A 22,140-nucleotide genomic window follows, 5' to 3' on the forward strand; every position below is an offset into this window, starting at 1 on the left:
TGCGAACGTTTTCATTTTTAAGGGCTGAAATGTCTATTATTTTCTGCCAGCTATAAAATACTTCTTTCCAAAAACAGTTATGCATTATATTACCAAGTCTGGCCAGAAAGTATGTTCCTCTTAGCCATAAATTGTTCACTGTTGTATCTAGACTTGTCTCTAACAAATTAACCCATATAGATTTTGAGTGAGTTAGTCTCCTTATCCAGCTTGACTTCAAGGCCAGAATAAAGTCATTATAATCTACCATTTTAAGACCGCCAGATCTATAGTCTCGTATAATAGTTTGTATATTAACTTTGTGTATTTTGTTTCCCCAAAGACAAAGGTAAAATTTTCTCTCAAAGTTTTCTAAGAAGTCTTTACTTGGATTTGGTAATGTAAGTATCAAATGATTCATTTTTAGAATTATAAGGGATTTTATGACAGTTAATCTTCATAACATTGTTAATTTACGTAGGTTCCACTGCTTTATTAGTTTTTTTATATTGTCTAGTTTTACATTGTAATTTAAGTTTATCATATCATCTAAGTTTACCGAAAATTTTATCCCTAGCAAATCAAAGTTTGTATTGTTCCAATCAAGTTTCCATCTCGAGTGATGAAAATTTTCTTTTGAGAATTTTTTACTTCCTATCCTCACCATCTTTGTCTTAGAAAAGTTTATATTTAGTCCTGATATATCCGCAAAAACATCTATGTAATGGAACCAAGAGTTATCTTTTTTGATCTTGTATTGTACAGTCTGAGAGTTATTCCTCTTTATGTGGAACTCTTCGATGTTCAGTTTTTCACGCTGTGTACGTGCGGTCCCGCCGCAGTGCTACACATTTTCATTACCAACATATTCCATGTTTCATCCTTGTCCCCTCAAATTGTAAGTATCATACGTATTCAGATATATGAAATATTCATTTTATTTGTTGTTTTTGCCATGACATGTTTATAAAGCAAACATAAGCGCCCTCGTAATGACTGTTACTGTAGTAGGTTGTAGGCGCCATATTTTCTCGTGTTTACATTTGTTGATGTTAAACATATAAGGATACCTTCATTATTTATATGATTTACTGGTCATTAATAAGTACACAGCACACCTATAAAGTGTGAATTCTATGTTTATATTTTTCAATTAAATTATTTTCCATTTTTTTTACCTACATTCCATAATTTCCCTCGGGCTACTGTTTCAATACTGGGTGCACATTTTGGAATTCGTCTATTTTGATAATTGTCAATTTATTTCTTATGACAACTATGATATATATACATATATGATATAAATGTATTATTGTGTGAATTGTTAAAATGTCAGTTTGCATATTATCCCATGTATTCATAAATTGTTTATAATTTGTTTCAGCAATTTACCACATCAGATCTACATCAGATCTACATTCAATAAAGATTACCAATAAATATTGAATCTGGTTATACTTGCTGTTTTTCAAACAGTACAATCTAGTTCTCTAAGAATACCGTCTAATGGTTCTGGTGATCCATTTGTAAATAAAGAGGTGTCATCTCCATATTGTGAAATTTTGTATTCAGTATCACCTATTTTTATACCTTTAATGTCTTTATTATTTCTAATTATTGCTCCTAATATTTCTGCACAGAGCAAGAATAAGTAGGGTGATATTGGGTCACCCTGTCTGCACCCTCTTTGAGGGTAAAAATAGTCTGATATTATTCCATTTTGAATAATACATGTTTTTATGCCATTATAAAAGGTTTGTTTCGAATCTTTTATTGAATTTCCAAAATTAAATAGGTCAAGTGTATGGAAAACAAATTCCCATGATAAAGAATCGAAGGCTTTCTCAAAGTCAATTAACATAAGTAAACCTGGAATATTGTTTCTTTCGGTATAGTTCATTAGATCATATACTAATCTGATATTTTCACCTATGAATCTACCTTTCAGGAATCCAGTTTGATCTCTGCTAATTAATTTGTCCATGTATAACTTTAACCTATTAGCAATACAGCCTGATGCAATTTTATAAATAACATTTAAAAGGCATATTGGTCTCCAATTTTTAGATACTTTTTTTTTAATCAGTAGCCAAATGATCTTCTAGAATATGATTGGGGGTGTCATATTGAAGTGTGATCAGGTTCCAGATTTTTTTTTTAAGGGGATCAGTGGGCAACAAAAAATGACGTTTTTTTGCAAAAAAAGTATGGTTCCCAGAACTCCTCTTACAACTTTTGGAGTAGCTCCGTCATCTCTTGGGATATAATTGAGGCTGTCCTATAGATGTGCAATAAGGTTTTTTAAAATTTAAATTTCATCCAGGGAGTCAAAAAGTAGCAGAAAATTGACGTTTATCACTAAACAAAACATAGATCCTAGAACTCCTCTTATGATTTAATGGATAGACACATCATATCTTGGGATATGATAGGGACTGTCCTATAGATGTGCAGTAAGGTTTTAAAAATTTTAATTTCATCCAGGGAGTCAAATAGTAACAGAAAATTGACGTTTATCACTAAAAAAAACCCATAGATCCAAGAGCTCTTCTTATGATTTAATGGATAAACACATCATATTTTGGAATACGATAGGACTGTTCTACAGATGTGCATTACGGTTTTGAAAAATTAAATTTAACCCTGAGGCCCATTACCTGCAAACCCTTTGATGCCCTTAATTAAGGATCAAGAGTATATATGGTTAAGGGGTGGAGATCTCAACCGTTTTCGAGATATTCGTGCACTTCCTGTTCGAGGGGGTCACGATCACCCCCGAGGCCCATGACCTACATACTGTTTGATGCCCCTTGACCCAAGGAACAAGAATATATATGGTTTAAGGGTGGGGATCTCAACTGTTTTGAAGATATTAAGGGACTTGCTGTTCGAGGGGGTCAGGACCACCCACAGGGCCCATGACCTACATAACATTTGATGCTCCTTGACATCAGAACCATGAATATATATGATTTAGGGGTCATGATTATAACATTTTATGAGATATATGGTAATTTCATTTTCATTGGGGGGGGGGGGGGGGGTCTCGACCCCTCACTCCAACCCCTTCTCTAAATCTGTGCACACGATGATGTACATGTAGGCACACAGACGCAAATCTAAAACCGGCAACCGCCACGGGGAGGGGGCATAGTTATTGTTTAATTTTGTTTGTAATAATTATATAGACCATTATACTTTCTATGACATGAAATGTTAAGATTATTGATGAATTGAAAATTCACTGTAAACAGTTCAACCCCAAATTACACATAAAGTGCTGCTCATGTGTATTATCATATGGGAAGGGATCTCATCCTTAGTTATGAAAATTATAATTTTTAAATGTATTACAGAAGCTTGCACAAGGCCTTCATTTTTAATTAAACTGGTACAAAACAGTGTTATTTAGGGGCAAACACTTGGTGCGGGTATTACTGTCTAATGACAGCATCTAGTATTCCTTTTAAAAATCGGACGGGAGATCTTCTCGTTGCTCGCTACGAGATCGTGTCTAGTTGTTGTTCTGTTCTTTTTGTGCATTTCCTTTTTTATCAGTGCAAACAAATATATAATGCGCGTGGATCAGAGATATATATATATATATATAACCGCATTATTTGCTGGAGTTGTTGGGGGCTTGCATCTACCGATATATCTTATTTGACCATCTTTACATATCAAAAGTAAGTAATTCTAAATCTAAACTATTCTGTTTAACGTTTTGTATTTTTTTTTTAAATAACGACTAAGAGTTAATAAGTATGCTATTATCACATCAAATCAATGAAATATTTATGTCTCAATGAACTTGCAACAGGAAGGTTTTGAGTATTAAAATTTTTTTTTTTAAGACTCCCCCTCTCTCTTTTTCTCTCTCTCTCTTATAAGTGAAAAATGGAATAAAATCCCCGTTGACTCTTTATTTTTTGAGTGAATTTAAACGTGAAGCGAAAGAGGGTACGTTTAAAACAGATAAAAACTGCACTTTTTTCTTCAAATGGATATATGTACATGAAGTTTGGACACATAGTTATTGACATATTCAGCAAAATTTGTTGGAAGCAAAAACTTGGAGAGCAGGAATTGTTTGCAAAATAGAAAGTTTTTATAACATGAACATTTGATAAATACTGTCTTGTTTTATATTTATTAAATACATGATTGTTTTAGATATAAGTTTTTAAAATTAAAATAATGCTTCCTAAAAATGTAGTTTCTATTTATATAGTGCATATACAATTCTGCAAATACCCGAATGTCAGCATAAATATACGCCTTGCGTAGAAATACAAATTTGGCTTTTAAACATAAAAAAGAATATATTCAAATTACAGAAAAAAATTGTTGATTTTTTTTTTTATATAAATGAAAATTTTACAAACATCTTTACCATTTCAACGTACGTTTTGAATTTTATATCTATTTTATCTTTTTTCTTAATTAGGTGTCTCTTGGAACCCTAAAAAATAACGGATTTTAACGGCTGCCACAATTGCAACAAATAACATGAAAAGTGCATTATTATATTTCACCTAAAAATATCCACTTTTCATACAAAGACAATTTTCTACACCCCTAGTTTTTAATAAAGTTAGTATGCGCAATATATTTTATCAGTGAACGTAGATATTTACATTCTAGATAGTTATGTTAAAGGAAGTTAATACAATATAGTTATCGATTTTGTAACAGGGGGAGAACAAAACCGTCCTGGTTAAACAGCACAATATTTGTCTTTCTCGATCTCTCTTGACACACAGAAAAGCATGCACTGAGCTATTGTTTACATGTAGATATCATCTGCATTAAGTTTTTCAAAGTTAAAGAGATAAACGTATAGGGTTTTTCCGCCCATATTTTGTACCCATCTGTGTAAGATTCAGCGAACAAAAGTATATATCATAATAACGTATCATTATACCCGACTCCAAAAATGTGGAGATCTGCATACTACCAGAAAATTTCGATAATGTTTTTTATGATAATTTGGTTGATATTAAGCAGCAATAAAAGCGTATTCAACACGATCATTTTATACATTTTCAGATGGAGAGCTTCACAAAAGCAAAACGGGTTTTTACCCACTCTTTTTCCCCAGAGAGGAAGAAAGTGATCGATGATTTAACAACCTTTAAAGATCGTATAGAGCGAGAGCAAAATATCCAGGACGTAGGGTCCTACGTGTATACTAGTGTGGGTATTCTTGGAGGGGCATTAACCCTAGGAGGAATAATAGCTGCCCCATTTACTGCAGGTGCTTCGTTGGCTGTGACAGCAGCAGGAGTGGCTTGCGGGGTATCTGCCGGTTTCGCAACAGGTCTACATGAAGAAATAAAAGATAGTATAGTAAAGGGGAAAAGATCCAACTTTATCAAGACTATAAAAGAGCATGAAAGAACCTGTTTAAAGTTAAACCAGCACCTAATCTTGCTCATAGAGGATCTAAAACGTCAAGATGAGATTAATACTTTTGAACACACACATCCTAGCGAGGAATTTGAAAGTTTACTTTCCCAGTTCGAAGCCATTATCGATAAATCGGAATCTATACAGAAATTTAAAACGAAAGAAGGCGATATTTACATATTGGTTACTTTAGAGCGAATATTTAAGACAGTTTCATTCAATTCATTGAGAGAAAATAACTCTTTTGCAGCGGTCACATTTGTTGTGGATCTGAATGTAATTTTTTTGGATGCTTTAAAAACAGCAGATTGTAACAAACAGGGCCTTTGCAATGACGCCTGGATAATAGAAAGTGTTAAAAAACGATACCAACGCGAGTATGATGAATTGAGCCAATTTTTTCAGTGTAAATGATATATGACAATGAATTGAACATTTTTTTTTATCTTATATAAGTTTATTGTTTACTTTAATTTTAAATATTGTTTATATATTTCTATAATTTAGAAAAAATAACAGATATTGTATTATTAACGAATGACATAAAACAAAAACCTTAAGCGAGGCCTGTTGTAATGGAAACCAATTCGAATTTAGTTTCAAATGGACATAGCATGGCAGTATAATTAAATGCTAAGATTTGCATCAATTGTTCTTGATACTGAAAACGTACGGTAAGTCATTAAAGTTACCTGTATGCTGAAAATCAGAATGTTAAAAAACTGCGAACGGTAGCATTGTCGTGACGCCTAACTTTGAGTCATTTTGTGATAATTGTCCAATAACAATTTTTTGTTTTAAAATAATGTTCACATGTATGTATATGTTCATTAAATATAATTGATTTAGTGAAACAAATATAGAACACTTTGTATTTTGGGTGAAAAGAGCTCATTTTATAACAAAAACTAAAAGAAAACGGAATTCTTGGTTAGATATCTCTCTCTAAACCATTCATAGACATAGATTTTCTTAAAGTTGTCAGAAGTGATAGAAAAAAAAAAAAATTTCGAGGATTCAGTTTTCATTTTTTCCAAAGTTAACTGCCTGTCGTCCGTTTCCTGCCCTAACATTTTTTCTAACTGTTAATTAAATAAATTCTTTAAATACTATTAAAAATGATCTACGATTCCATCACTTATAATAGATTGTATTACATAGGATAGATTGAAAATACTTTTTTCCCTTTAAAACATCCATTTGGTAAAAGCAAAGGAAACTGCAAAGGCTACTTATTCGTAGACGAGATATTCCGTTTCAACGGATGCACTGTATTGTTCACACTGCGTTTTTATTTGCCCAAGAGATTGTAAAGAGAGATCTTTTTTCAAAAACTCGGATTTGCGACTTGAAGAACCTATCCGCACTTGCCAAACGACACGAAAACTCGGCACAACATCAAGGATGCGTTTTGAGCGGTAGCGAATTTATTCGTATCAATGAAGAGAAAATTCTTTGATCTCTAGTCTTATTTCTTCTGGACACAAAATAAAAGTGTCCCAAATCGACATGTCTTAAGAGGTTAAAGAACTGGTCTGCCATCAGAGGAAAAATGACATGTTAGCAAAAATATAAACAAACTAGACGAGGTAATTGAACATAAAAAAAAATAAATGGACTTGGTATACATTATCTTTAGATGATTAACTTTTTATTGTAATTTTGCTGATCATACTTTAACATGTTACATTTTGAGTTATCAGAAAGTTATAATGAATACACTTAATATTATGCCATTAAAGAGGAAATTTTAGCATACAGACACACCATTCGCAATCACTCACTGCATTATCAAAAACATCTAGAAAGTAGGATTTTTGAAATTTTCAGAACACGCACAGTAAGGATGCATATTATTCACACGTAGGAACAATCAAAATATTATCTAGGATTAAACATAAACAAAATTAAATTTTTTTCCAAGAAAATTAACAAACAAAAAACAAAAAACGCACGAACATTTCAAACAGAACAAAATCTGAATATGTGCATACATCAAGACACAAATAGGAACTATGAATTTAAAAACATTCAATAAAATATGCAAGATAATATTTACTTTACTCTTGCAATCTTTTAAAAGAAATTAGCGAAATGCAATTTACAGAATTATTTGAAGAACACAGACAAAACACATGAACGTTTCAAACGTTAAATGTTTTAAATGCATTTCGACGGTATGTGGTTACCTCCATACACGAGGCTTGCCTCGAGAAAGTGCTATTTTTCACCACGCATCCAACCTAAAGCGTGCTCTCAAAAAGAGACTCTCCACACATACGGGAGCAGCTTTTGTCAGTCGAATCTGTCGAGTCAGTAATGAGGGTGCCAAACACTGTCTTAGCAATTGTGTTATGAATGAAGAAATTCAGGGCAGTAACTAGAAGATAAAGGTTTAGAAATTGGATGATGAGGAAGAATTCGAAGCAAAGGACGTTATGGATGTAATAAAGGTAATAAATGACTACTTATGAGTAGAGGCAAGAGATGGAGGACCATACGATGGTGCCACCATTTTAGGAATTTCGTATAGATACATGTATATGCATTAATATTGACTTATCTGTATTGTTTAGTAATGATTATATATATACTTACGTTTTATTTTTACAATTATTCTATACATATCTACCATCTTTTAAATAATTTATACTGTAAATCCTTATTAATCGCGAGGAATTTATATTTGCGTAAAATCGCAAGATGTACATCTCGAAGATTTCAAAATTTCGCTTTTTTACGGACAGCTGTAAACTAAATAGATCTATGATAAAAATTCGGTGTTCGCAATTGCAGATTCTCGCGTTTTGATGCAAAACGGTTCAATCGCGTAATTAAGTACTTGCGTAAAATAAGAAATTTACAGTACCACATAACACAGATTTAAATGTAATTTGTTCTGACTCATTTACCTTTTTAAACATTTGAACTAAATTTAGTTTTAGTAGTTATTTGAGGGTTTATCTTTAAAATAACGTACTGTGGCATTACAATCCGAAAAAGACACTACACATAAATTCACAAGGCATACGTTTAATTTGCACATTTTTGCGCATCAATTTCCACATACAATTTTATACAGATAAACAAAAGTTTATCGATACACATTGCCCAACAGTACTAACCATGCCGGTCATCATAATGCGTCGGGTTGTTGTACTTCTGCAAGTCGAAAACACGAAATCTTGCTCCCATTTCATCAATAACAATGGGTGTATTCGTTTGCTACAATGTACCTCCAGAACTTGTCGTGAATATCTCCATCAGATCTCCATTGTCTACCTGCTGTTTGGAAAGTAGACAATGGAAATTTATCGGAGATCTCCAAACTGCAAACGAGCAATATGTACGTTTCGGATAATTAACCACAAAATTAAAGTGAAGAATTGGTGCCCAACCTGTTAAAGATATGACGACATGTAAAAATGAATCATTTTCCGTGAAGATATATCTTTATAAATTCACTCTGTTGAACGATATAATGATTATTTATATAGTTCTTGCTATTGTCCACTCACTGCATCCGTTTTTTCCCTGATCACTGTGACTTTGTGGATGATCTGACAATAAAAACGGCGATGAACTCTCTACCATCAGACCGGAACTATAGTAGTAGTATAAGGCGCCTAGATAGGGGGGTCAAGTGAGGTCAAATCCAAAATGGCGTCGAATATTATTTAGGTCAAATCCAAAATGGCGTCTGAATAAAGGTAAACAAAGGCAGTATAGACAGAACAAAGTCAAATTTTATTGAATTCAAAGCAAATACAATGAACAAATGAACAAATGAACATATATACAGTGTTTAAAGGAGAAAAATGTTAATAAAGAACAAATTTTTTCACTCGGAAACGAATTTTTTTCACTCGGAAACGTTCATTTTCTGATATCACACTCGATTTTGTCAACGCCTTTGAGGGTTTGATCCGTGAAATAGATCGAGAAATAATCAATTTCGTTGAACTTCGCGGCCATGGACCATTTTTCAGTGGCTTGTTCCTTTGGTCCTCCGTTCAGATAGATGTTTGGTCCCAGGAGTTTGTTGAGTTCTTTGATGTTGAGTGGTTTTTTCAGCTGAATTTCCCCGCTGATATTGTGGGTTCTTCCGTTTCTGACGAAGCAGAATTTTTTGCAATGTTCGGTGAAGAGTTCCTTGAGACTTTTGAATTTTTCTTCCGTGGCGATTTTGGGTTCGACATAGATGCTCCATGCTTCTCTTGCTTCTCCTGTGGCTGCTGCTTTCACCCATTCGTCGGCTTCGTTGAAAGTTTCTGTCATATCCTTGATGTGGGGGAGGATTTGGTCCAGTATTTCTGCGAATATTTTGACGTTTTCTTTGTTGTCCATCTTGAGTGCGTCGACTTCTGCTTCCATGAGGGCCAATTTTTCTTTAGCTTTTTGGATTTGTTCATCAGCTTTCCGTTGAATTTCTCGGATGAAAGTTGCGGCTTCTGAGGTATCGTATAAGGGAGTGGCTTGTACTTCATCTTTCATTTTCTGGTTGATATTTTCCATTTCTTTGACATGTTCTTTGTATTCTTGGAGCTCTTTTTCTTTTTCTGTCATTTTTTTATCCAGGACTGTTTCTTTATCTTGGAATTTTTTAGCATTGCTGTCCATATAAGTGAACAAATTGGCTTCCATGCGAGTTATCATGTCATCCTTTTGTTGGAGTTCTTTTTCTTTTTCAGCCAGTTTTTTCTCCAATTCCTTGGATTTTTGTACGTAATCGAAGTCGATCCAAGTTTCCATTTCGCATTCCATGCGTTTCATTATTTCTCTGTTTTCTTGGAGATTGTCCTTCAATTCCTGCAGTTCGTTTTCTTTTTCGGTCAGTTTTTCTTCCAGTGCAGTATTTTTCATTTCTGCTCTCTCTAGTTCGTTTTCTATTATCCAATTGAAGGTTTTTAGTTTTTTGTACTCTTCCTCGGAGAAGAATAGGGGAGGAGCTTTTTCTAGTTTGTGGATTTTTTCTTGCAGGTTTTCGACTTCTTCTTCCAGTTTGTCTATTTCTTTATCCTGTTCGTCATTTTCTTTTTCTTGCTCTTCAATTTCTTTTTCTTGCTCTGCGATTTCTTCTTTCAAATCCTGAATTTTCTTAGTGGCTTTTTGATTTTCTTTGATGGCCTTTTGTAGTTCTTCTTTGGTGATCTGCAGTTCCGTTTCCACGTCTCTTTTCTGTTGTAGTTCTGCTTCAGCCTCTTCCTTCATTTTTTCTGCTAGAATGACGTCCAATTTCAGCCTGTTGAACTCGTTTTCTGGGTAATAGTAATCCTTGAGCAGGTCTTGTATTTTGTTGTAGAGGGATTTTGTGCCTGTTCCGGGTCCAAAGGTTCCTGTCACTAAGTGAGGGTTCTTAGCCAGTCTTCTTTTTTCCTGGATGACGATCATTTTGTAGAATTCCTTGTCTTCCTCCTTTTCTCTTTTCAGTATGTCTAAGTAAGTTTCTCCGCCATCATTTCTGGGAGGCTTTAGAAGAAAATCTGGTTTTTCTTCTTCTTTTTCTTTTTTCCCGGCGAATGAGAATCCCAAAAACTGCCTGTCTGGTTCAATCTGAACCATTTCTTCTTCTTTTGGTTCTTCTTTGATTTTCTTTTCCTCTGCCATGTTGCTGAATTTCTCTCTGATTTTTTCCACGATAAGGTTCTGAAGGATGTCCATTCAATGGTGTGAGGAACTGAAGAGAAACGCTGTGTTATATACCCTCCGTGTACGTGACTTGAGTCAATGCAGCTGCGACGTAAACAACACCTGTGTGACCTCGCTAGCTCTGTGTACGTGTTTGGAGTCAATGTAGCTGCGACGTAAACAACAGCTGTGTGACCTAGACAGCTGTGTGACCTAGATTATAATACTCTGACGTAGCTGTCTAGCGACCTTGATATGAGTTCGTAAACATGTTTTGATGATTATAACTATAGCATTATTAAATATTTTTTTCATTTTGGATCCTTCCCTTGAAAGCGAGAGAGATGAATGTAGACGAAAGCATTTTGTTGAATAAATCTCGTTTGTTGAGATATAAGAGAAAGCGATTGATTGATGAAAATTTAAAACTTTTAAAGAAAAAAAAAGCGGTCAGAAAAGCTGTTAAGAAAAAAGTGGTTTCTGACTTTTACAACGTTAGATTAGACAGGGGGCGACAATCTCGCAAATTTAAAGTGAAACAAAATGTATATACGGTCAGCTTTCGACCTTTCCCTCAGAAATCAGATAGCGGTTTTGTGAAACGTTTATTGAGCGACATGTTGAAAGAAGTGAAAGAGCGCATGCAATGTAATCCTAACGATTATTTGAGATTGAATTTGCGCCATCCCTCTTTAGATTCTGAGATTTGGTATGAATTTACTCAATCAAAGAATTTGAACGAAGCTACTATTTTGAATAAAGTTCAGGCAGTGCAGCAATCGAAAAAAGATTTTACTATTACGGACGGATCTGCTGAATTTGAATTGTTTCACGTCAAATATCCTCAGGGAAGCGGAGGTCAAAAAGTCAGACATCTACATGCTAATAAAGACAAGTTTAAGAAAGGAAAAAGATCTGTATTGAAAATTAAAAATGTAGGTGATCATCTCTGTCTCCCTCGAGTTATTGTTGTAGCTCGGTTACACAGCCAGCGCCCCTCGGATCCCTTGGAATTGCCCCGTTGGAAAAAACAGTGGGATCGTATTAAAAGGAATGATATTCTTTCCCCACAGCAGAAAAAAGAAGCTTTAGAGTTGATGAAAAAAGCTCATTGTGATGCTAATTTGCCCTGCGGTCCCTTGGAATGGAACAAGTTACAAGAAGTATTGCTTCCTGAATATCGATTGAAAATATTTCAATTTAAAACGGTCTCTTCTCGACTGAAATTAGAGGCTATTTACAAAGGAAAAGGAAATGGAAAATGTTTGAATGTTTTGTTGAATGATGAACACTACGATACTATTTTGTCTATGCCTGGATTGACCGAAAAGCAATATTACTGCGATTATTGCGATGTAGGTTATAGTCACATTGAAGATCATAGAGTCAAATGTCCTTACCTTTGTTCTTTTTGTTTGGGGGACACACCATGTATTTCCGATGGGAGTAGCATTGTTTGTTCTGATTGTAAGGGGTATTTTAAAAGCAAGATTTGTTATCAGAGACATTTAGAGTCTTACAGTAAAAACTGTGAAACTAGTGTATGCAGTTTAATGGATCGATGTTCTCACTGTCAAAAATGGATGAGTAAAAAGTTACTCCCTTATCACAAATGTGGGGACGGAAAATGGTGTAAGATTTGTAGAGAAACGGTCGAGAAAGATCACCAATGTTTTGTTCAAGTCAAACCTACTCTGAAAGAGAGAGGGAAAAAACTTCAAATGTACATTTATTTTGATTTTGAATGTACGCAAGAAAATGGAACTCACGTCCCTAATTTATGTGTAGCTCATCGTGTGTGTCAGTATTGTGATCATTTAAAGGTAGATCAGCCCTGTTCTCACTGTGAACATTTAGGCCCTCGACGCCATTTGTTTCGTGGTTCTGAAACTTTGAAACAATTCATGGAATGGCTTTTTCAGGCCCAGCCTCACGCTACACAAAAAAGTCAATCTCAGCTTTTGCACGAAGGGGCCATTGTCATAGCTCACAATTTCAAGGGATACGATGGGCAATTTATTTTGAATTATTTGGTGCATACTGCATGCATAACTCCCTCGGTGATGATGAACGGAACTAAGATTTTATCGATGGAAGTTCTTGGTTTGAAATTTATAGATTCTTATAATTATTTGCCTTTTGCTTTATCAAAAATGCCTTCGGCTTTTGGATTTGAGGAAATGAAGAAAGGATATTTTCCCCATTTTTTTTAATACGGAGCAAAATCAGAATTATGTGGGTCCCTATCCCCCCGCTTCTTATTACAATCCTGACGACATGACTTGTTCTGGACGAAAAGCGTTTTATGATTGGTATCGGCAACAAGAAGGCAAATTGTTTGATTTTCAAAAAGAATTCGTAGATTACTGTATCTCTGACGTAGACATTTTACAACGATGTTGCGCTCAATTTAGAATACAGAGTTTGGTACAAGTCAATCCTTTTCAAGAAGCCATTACTTTTGCCAGTACTGCTAATTTAGCCTATCGAAGAGGATTCATGCCGGAAGACAGTATTGCCATCATACCGAATTTGGGATACGACCCAGCCCGACAATTTTCAATGAAAGCTTGTCGATGGTTAGCTTGGATGAGTCGAGACGGGCGGAGGATTTATCATGCTAAAAATGGGGGAGAAATAAATTTAGGGCCCTATACCGTAGACGGGTACGATCCAGAATCGAATACCGTGTACGAATTTCATGGATGTTACTGGCACGGTTGCCCTCAATGTCATTCTGATTTACAGAATGAAAATCATCCTCATCGAGTCGATTGTACTTACGGGACGTTGTACGAACAGACTTTAATTAGAGAACATCATTTGAGAGAACAGGGGTATAAAGTAGTTTCTATTTGGGAACACGATTTTGATTTGGAAATGAAAAATAATTTTGAATTGCAAGAGTTTGTGGGCAATTTAAATTTTCAAGATCCTTTGAATCCTAGGGAAGCTTTGTATGGGGGGCGCACCAATGCCACGCGTTTATTTTGTACCGAGGGAGACATGAGATATGTAGACGTTTGTTCTTTATATCCTTTTGTTTTGAAACATAGACCTTTTCCCATGGGTCATCCAGAAATCATCACGGAGAATTTTGAGGAGATTTCTAATTATTTCGGGTTGATTCAATGTCAGGTTTTACCCCCTCGGGGTCTCTATCATCCCGTTTTACCCTATCGTACCGGAGGAAAATTATTGTTTCCCTTATGTCGTACTTGTGCCCAAAAACTTTGTCAAGATCCTCAGTATCGCTGTCAGCATACAGATTCTGAACGCTGTATCACCGGAACTTGGGTGACTAGCGAACTTCAAAAAGCCTTAGAATGCGGATACCAGTTAAAGAAAATTTACGAAGTATGGCATTTTCCAGAAAAAAGTCAGGATCTCTTTCGCAGTTACATTGACACGTTTTTGAAAATCAAACAGGAAGCCTCTGGATATCCCCCCGATTGCGAAACCGAGGACCAACGGGTAGCTTACATCCGCGACATATTTGATCGAGAGAAATTGATGTTGAACCCTATAGAAATCGAGAAAAATCCCGTGAAACGAACTATTGCCAAGTTATTTTTGAATTGCTTGTGGGGAAAATTTGCTCAGCGCCTTCAATTACCTAAAATTGAATATTTGAAAGAAGAAGAACAATTGACGAGAATGTTACAGGACAGCACTCTTGAAATCAAAGGAGTTGAGTTATTAAACAACTTAGAACAACCCGAACGAGATTTGATTTTAATTAATTATCTGGAAAAACAAGATTTCATCGAAGACTGCCCCTTTGGAAACGTGGTGTTAGCTGCTTTTACTACTGCTCATGCTCGTTTACATTTATACGACACCTTAGAAAAATTAGGAGATCGGGTTCTTTATTTCGATACCGACAGTATTATTTATCAACACGTAGAAGGGCTGTATAATCCTACTATAGTCAATAGTTTAGGAGGATGGACCGACGAATTGGAAGGAGGTCATATTACCAAATTCATGTCTGGTGGCCCTAAGAATTATGCGTTTGAAACAGATACTGGAAAAAGCGTGCAAAAAGTCAAAGGCCTTACTTTGAATCATCGAGCTTCTCAAATCGTAACCATGAAGGCTTTAGAGAAAATGATTTTTAAAGAATTGGATGAAGTGACGGTCACTTATCCTCATAAAATCCAGAGAACCAAGAGACATGAATTATTGACCAAACATTTTACTAAGAAATATCAAATTGTATATGATAAACGGCAGATCATTGATGATTTTAAGACTCTTCCTTTTGGTTATTAAACTTGTTTGTTCGAATAAAATATATGAAAAAAATATCACCTCTTGTTTTTTTCTTAGGACCAGAGTCCTCTTTATATATGATAAAATAATAAACAATGGATTTCAAATGCAAAAAAACTTTTTTAATTGGAAAACTCAGCAAACAAACATACAACATATTTACATGATTTTTGAAAGACATTTAGTAATGAGAAAAAAAACCATATTTACCATTAATGATTAAAGAATCCAAAAAAACTTCACATATATACACAGATTGATTTTTTTCTCACACGGATTTCACACGGATTTCACATATTTTTAATTCTTTCCATGACTCTGCAGACTTGGAGCAGTTTCAGGAGTTCCTTGTTGTTTCCAAGCATTTTCATTTTCAGGTAAGACTGGTAGAGTAATTGTCTTTTAGCATTTCGTAGTTTTTTCCTACTTCTTTCTTCTTCTTGTTTTTCCTCTTCTCTTTTTCTTTTCTCTCCTCCCAAACGGTTGACCATTTTGCTGTATGTTTCGCAATTCAGCCATAATCCCGTCAATTCTTCTTTGGCTTTCCCGTAATCCGTACAAATTTTGTAAACCCCGCTTATTTTGTCTGCTTTGGCTCCCTCGATTTCCTCCAGCTCCTGTTGACTCATGTTCTCTACCAATTTGTCCGTGTCGATTTCTTCTCCCATCCATTGCATCTCGTTCCAGTCACCGTCCTCTTCAGTGCCAGTGAGATCATTTAATATTTCTTGGAAATCGGATGCGATCTCTTCTATGGGGGTTTGATCAGTTCCCTCCTCCATTTTCTCCACCACGAAAACTTCTGTCTCCGCCTCTTTTCCTTCTTCTTCTATTTCCTCCTCATCTGTTTCTTCTTCTTTCTCTGTTTCTTCTTCTTTCTCTTTCTTCTCCTTCTTTCTTTTCTTCTTTCTCTCTTTCTTCCTCCTTCTCTTCTTCCTTCTCTCCTTCTTTCTCTTTTTTCTGTACTTCCATCGGTTCAAATATTGAGGGAGAACATTCGACTTTTGGCATCAGGTATCCAACACTGCCGTCCGCAAAGGGTACCGCGATTACAGCTCTTATATCTTCCATTTTATTGTTGCGTTTTACTTTACTGTGGCACTTCCCCATGAAAATTGTGACGAATAATGATTTGAGCTGTCTTTTTATATCCTCTCAATAACGAAAGTAGTTTGTTTCTCGGTACTGGACTACGTGACGTGTCACAGCCAGGTGTTTCATTCACGAGCTGAACTAGGTGCCCTCTCTTGCCAAGTCTGATCGTAACTCTTACAGCATTGACCTTTGTGCGTTTTAGGTTTTTTATAGTTTTCATTGAACCATTGTCTCACGTAGCGATCTGTTTGTTTTGGTGTCCAGTGTTTAGGAAATAATTGTTTTAATACTTTACGGCCTCTTCTATGACGATGATGTAAAAAATAGACACAATATTCCCCGCACACTTTACTTGTAAAATCTTGATAACGTCTTCCATTATATATCATGTGATGACTGTTTCTTTCAATAAATTCTTGAATTTCCTTATACAAGGGGGGAAATCCATAAGAATCGAAATATTCGATCGTATCTCCGTCTAAATATAAACACACCCAATGAGCTCCCGGTTGATCTTGAGGATCTGTGTTTATGACCATGGCTTTTTCTTTAAAATTTAAATGTTTAGGAATGATATCTAGGGCATAGACACCTGCAAAAGAAGATCCTAAATCTGCCTTTAAGACTTTTTTCAATTGATAGGTATCCATTAATAATCAGTGCTGACTTCTCTTTGTTTGTTGATTTCTAGCACGTTATCAAATTCAGCGTAGACTAAACAATTCAGAGTTTCTGCCGTGTTTTCTGCAAATTGAATTTCGATTCTCAAATTTCCTGTTTCAATCAGATGAAACTTGTCTAGCTGTGCCTCCTGATCTTTGGTGAAATCTATACACCACAAGGTGTAGCCGTCTTTATACTCGTCGAAACTAATTCCTGGGGCCCAATCGGCACCGAATTTTCCCAGTCCTTGATACAGACTCAAGTAAGATCTGAGATACAAGTCGTTCGCGAAATCCGGCTCATAGGGTCGGGTACTGATGGTTTCTCCGTTGATGGTGACATCTAATCTTTTGACTTTGCAGTTTTTGAAATTGAACGGGTTTTTAGTACTAGTGCCATTGAAAGCGTCATTAGCTACCAGACCCAAAACGATTCGTTTTGGCATTTGCCCTTGAAACAGATGATCGCTGATTTTGGATTGGGTTCCTGTAAGAATGGTGAACGTTTTAACGTCTACCCGTCTTAGGGGATACTTGGCCGTTTCTACGTTCAACCTCTGGTTGACAGTATTCAACACGGCTGCAGTAGGTCTGACTTTTCTGACCCACAGTAACACGTTCAGAAGTTTTATTTTTCCTGTACTCCCTGCCTTAGTCATCATGTAAAAATCAAACTTTGTTCGGTTAAATCTCAAACGAATATCTACTCCGTTGGGAATGAATTTGTCCTGTTGAAAGAGATCTAGATACAGACGATCGATTAAAGTAATCTTTTTGCCGTCGTCGACGATATTGTGGCGCTTTCTCAACCCGTCGTTTTCAGAACCGGCTGGATAGGCCAGTGCCATATTTGCAGCAGTTATGGTGATTTTGTCACCAGCCACAGTATATTCAGTTTTACCTAGAGCTGCATTCGCTATATCACAATCATCCATTTTTCCTGCCGTGTCTTTTTCCCACAGACTGCAAGCAGACATTTGAGAGTCTAAGGTTTCGGGTCTGTAAGAAAGTAATTTCTCTAAATAGGCTTTGTAAGGATAGGTATCTGTTCCTGGGGTAACGATTTTACCATTTAGAGTGAGATCGATTTCTGAGAACAAAGAATGTATGATGTTATTCACGGGAGTGGATATTCCATTTACTCCCGTTAAATTACCGCCATCGGCTTTCGTGAATTTACAAATTATTTGTAAATAAGTCTGTGAGAGATCTATGTATTCGTCTCCCTGTCCCTGAATATCGAATTCAATGGGAGCTGTATCGGAATCGAGGGTACTGGAAATGGGATAATATTCCATCCATTTCGATTCTTCCAAGGCTATGTTGGTGGGGGGAACCTGGAACAATTCTAAATTGTCCATCCCACACATGCATGACTCTCTGTGCATCATTTTTGAAGCTTAAAAAAGTGTGTGTGTGACTTTTGAATTAAGGTACTCGACTGTCTAGGGTGAGGGGTCTGACTCTCTTTTTATAGGGTGGGGGCATTGGTCAGTCAAAAATATCCATGAGTCTTGCTTTTTTACCTGTTCCTACTTTTATTGTTCTTTTTCTTTTTTTAGTAGGGCCTCCCTTCGCTAGAATTGTTTTCTCTAAAAATTTTTCTGCTTTTTGAATGCCTTCTATGGCTCGGGCAACACCCGCTTCTTTGATATTTTTTTCTTTCAGGACATCTATGCCTGTTTTAGCAGCAGTCTGTATAGCTTGTTTAGTTCCTTCTTTAATGATTTTTTGAGCGCCTCTTTGAATTCCTCTTTTTATTCCTTTTTTAATTCCTCTTTTCATTAGGGCTTGAGTCCCCTTTTTTAATAATTTAGGGAGTTGTTTAATTCCTCCTTTGACTAGGTCACTGACTACTCCTTCGCCTCTTTGTTTTCTTCTTCTTCTTCTTTTCTTCTTCTTCTTGTCCCACTACCCCATTGATTTGGCATTAAGAGATTAACTCTTCGCTCAATAGCTGAGCCTAGCTTATTTTTTATCATTGGTATCACTTTACCACTAAGCACTGAACCTATGATAGGAGATCCCAAAAGGGGAAGTTTTTGTCTTAGAAGACTATCGGCTAAAGGAATAGCAATATTTTTAAGTCTATTACTACTCCTGACTCTTAAATTATGTAAAATGGTATCTTTACTGGTGTTCAGACCTTGAGTTAGGGCATCTCTAATGGCTGCCCCATGTAAAAAAGCATTTTTACTGACGTTAAAACCTTGTTTTAGGGCATCAGTCACGAAACCTTGGCCCGTTTGTTTGTTTTTTTTCTTTCTTATCAAACCTCCAACAAAATCTCCGAGGAGAGGTGCTAAGGCACTGGCCGCTACGGACCCTCCTAATTTAAGGAGAGTACCTAAGCCTCCGTGACCTCTTTGGTGTAATAATCCGCTATAAACATCCATCAAGACTGAAAAATATACTTAGTGATTTCTCTTTTTATATCATTTTGAATTAGGGTCTGTTTCTATATCTGTATCTTCTTGCTACTATTCTTCTTCCTCTCCCTCGTTGAGGGAGTAATCTAGAAGAAATTCTAGAAAGTGCCATTCCTGCTACCGTGGGGGCAAGAGCACTCATTAGAGCTGGTATAAATTGTACAAATCCTCCTTTCTGACCCCTCCTTCTTCTTCGTCTATGTCTATAGGCCATGTTGATTGATAATGAGGTCAAATTATAAATAACTCTCTATTTATATACTCTCAGTATCGTCTGATACATTCAATACACCAACTAAATATCAAAATTGTCGATAGTGTTAGAGTAACAATCAGAATCCACAGCTCCATGTTTAAAAGGCTTTTTTAAAATGAAGTTTTACCACCGTTCTTCCGCTTAAAAAAGGAAATACGGCTCCTAAAGGAGTTCTGATCTGAATGTCAATCATGTCAAAATGTTTCTTACTCAATTTCAAATATTCTACTCTTCTGGGTTCCCACACAAATTGGTATTGATCCCAACTTGGGGGGTAACTTGCGTGGATGGGGACCACTCTCAGCAATTTTAATTGATTAGATCCTACGATCTGGGGTTCTACGATGTCGCAGTAAATGAATAATTGTTTCAGGTTTACTGATAAGTCAAGGCTGTAACGAGGATGATAAGCCACGTTGATCCATTTGGTATGACCAGCCCCTAACTCTACATCTTTCTTTCCATCAGCATGATTGTACATTGTAGCTAAAGCAATAAATTTGCCAACGTCATGGTTACTTTCAAGAAAAAGAGCAGCATCATCAAATCCAAATTTATAAGCTAAGGAGATAGGAAAACGAATGGCAAAAAGGCATTCTTCACGTAATTTCCTTCCATTGATATGATACTCTAATCGGTCAAAAGTCTTGTCGTGAAACAACTGCAGATTATTGTTAGATAGTATTCTCTCTTCTATTTTTTCTGTTTGTTTAGCTAATTGTTTTCTTGCCTCGTCTGCACTTAAACTTAATATCTGTTCTTTTGTCAATCTTTGTTGTGGAACACCGCCACCACACTGTAGCCACAGTTTTCTAAACGTTCGTAGCAGACCCAGATTGATTTCATTAATCAGTTCGTCAACATTAGCATACTCTCCACTTTTAAAAAAAATTCTATGAATGGTCATTTTCGTATCCTCGGGTGGGATTTTTTTATTAGCATCGCTTTTCTTAAAATTATTATTATAAAAAGAGTCCTTCCAGTCGGTCATAGGTAAGATATTTTTCAGATTTACAGCCGTTAATTGTTCATCTCTAAATCGCTCAGTTTTGCCTTGGTCTGGATTCTCTACCAATTTTTCATATTTGTTTTCAAAGAGTACATCTACATAGGCCTCGCTTTCTGAAATGTTTTCAATACTACTGGGATATTGAACTTCAGTAAGAGCCACTTCCCATTCACCACTCGTTAAATCTACGGTTTGAGGTAATAACGTTTTAAATTGGGCCAGAGTATTTTCTGGAAATGTTTTATAGGACCCATCACTGGGTAAAGTCATGAAAAAACCTTCTCCCGCATCCATGATCAATTCAAAATGAATAAAAAAATAAAATTACAAGTTTATTTATATATGAACAAATTTTAATTCAAACATACAACACAAATTCAGAAAAAAAGTTTTTTTAAACATGAGAAAGTTTTTTTTTAACATTCACTTCGTATCCATGTCTTCATTTTTCTCTTCCATGACCCTCTCCATTTTCTGGGCGGCTTTTTCATCAATCTCGGGAAAATTCTTTTCTTCTTCTTCTTTTTGGACTGCGGGTTCAAAGGGAGGAAGATTTTCAAGGGGAAAAGGTTTTCTCATATACAGGTACTCGACAGGGTCACAACAATCCACATAAGAGTATCCAGCTCTTCTAAATTTTTTCAATTCCATTAAAGTTTTCCCCAGTCGGTTTCCCCATTTCGATTCGTACATGGTCCACATTGGGTCCTGACGGTAAAAGGCTGCTTTTATTTTGTACTTGTACTGGTTATACTGGGTTTTTCCAAAGACCAGAAAGTGTTTAGGCAATACGACTCTCTTGTACAAATAAGCCTGATCATGCTCTTCCATTAAATCACGCTCCTTTAAAAAATCTTTGTAACAGGCCCTCTTGGAAGGTAGCCATTCTCCCTTGTGAGAAGGCTTCTTGTCTGTTCTTCCGTGGTAGGCACATTCAATTTTCCAACGATATTGATATCTTCGACTCATTTTGGTCAGTATGCCGATAACAGCTCAGAGTGTTCTTTATATGGAGGTTTTTTCAAGGTTAAATGACGTCAATAAGGGACCCCCAGGTGTCAGGTGTTGTTGTTGTTGTTATTGTTATGGTAGCTCATGTTTAGACTTGGGAGGGCTGGGACTGGGCATAATGTACCCCATGACCGAGCTAAGAATAACCATCCAGAAATCTCGATTCGTATCGTGTAAGGCTAACATTGCAATAGAGGCAATAATTAAAGTAATACAAATCAATAATTGAGCAAAAAAGATAATTTCAGCTCTAGGTATTTTTCCACAGCATAGTTTCCAATGTTCTATTTTGGAAGAATGAGATCCGATTGGGGTATCCATGAATCAAAACTGGAAGGATATCCCTTCCAACTTACTTTGACAAGAGAAATGGATTTTTTTCCGACC

The 22,140-nt window shown here is 35.8% G+C and overlaps 1 protein-coding gene across 1 annotated transcript; it reads right to left on the reverse strand.

Moving 5' to 3' along the window:
* Nucleotides 1-9,202: 9,202 nt before the first annotated feature.
* Nucleotides 9,203-11,204, reverse strand: LOC136269799 (golgin subfamily A member 6-like protein 22). Its single transcript, XM_066065042.1, has one exon. The coding sequence runs from the start codon at nt 11,047-11,049 to the stop codon at nt 9,265-9,267; it is 1,785 nt and encodes a 594-aa protein (XP_065921114.1). The 5' UTR covers nt 11,050-11,204; the 3' UTR covers nt 9,203-9,264.
* Nucleotides 11,205-22,140: the final 10,936 nt, after the last annotated feature.

Source organism: Magallana gigas, chromosome 1 (assembly GCF_963853765.1).
Source record: "Magallana gigas chromosome 1, xbMagGiga1.1, whole genome shotgun sequence".
Lineage (NCBI taxonomy): Eukaryota > Metazoa > Mollusca > Bivalvia > Ostreida > Ostreidae > Magallana > Magallana gigas.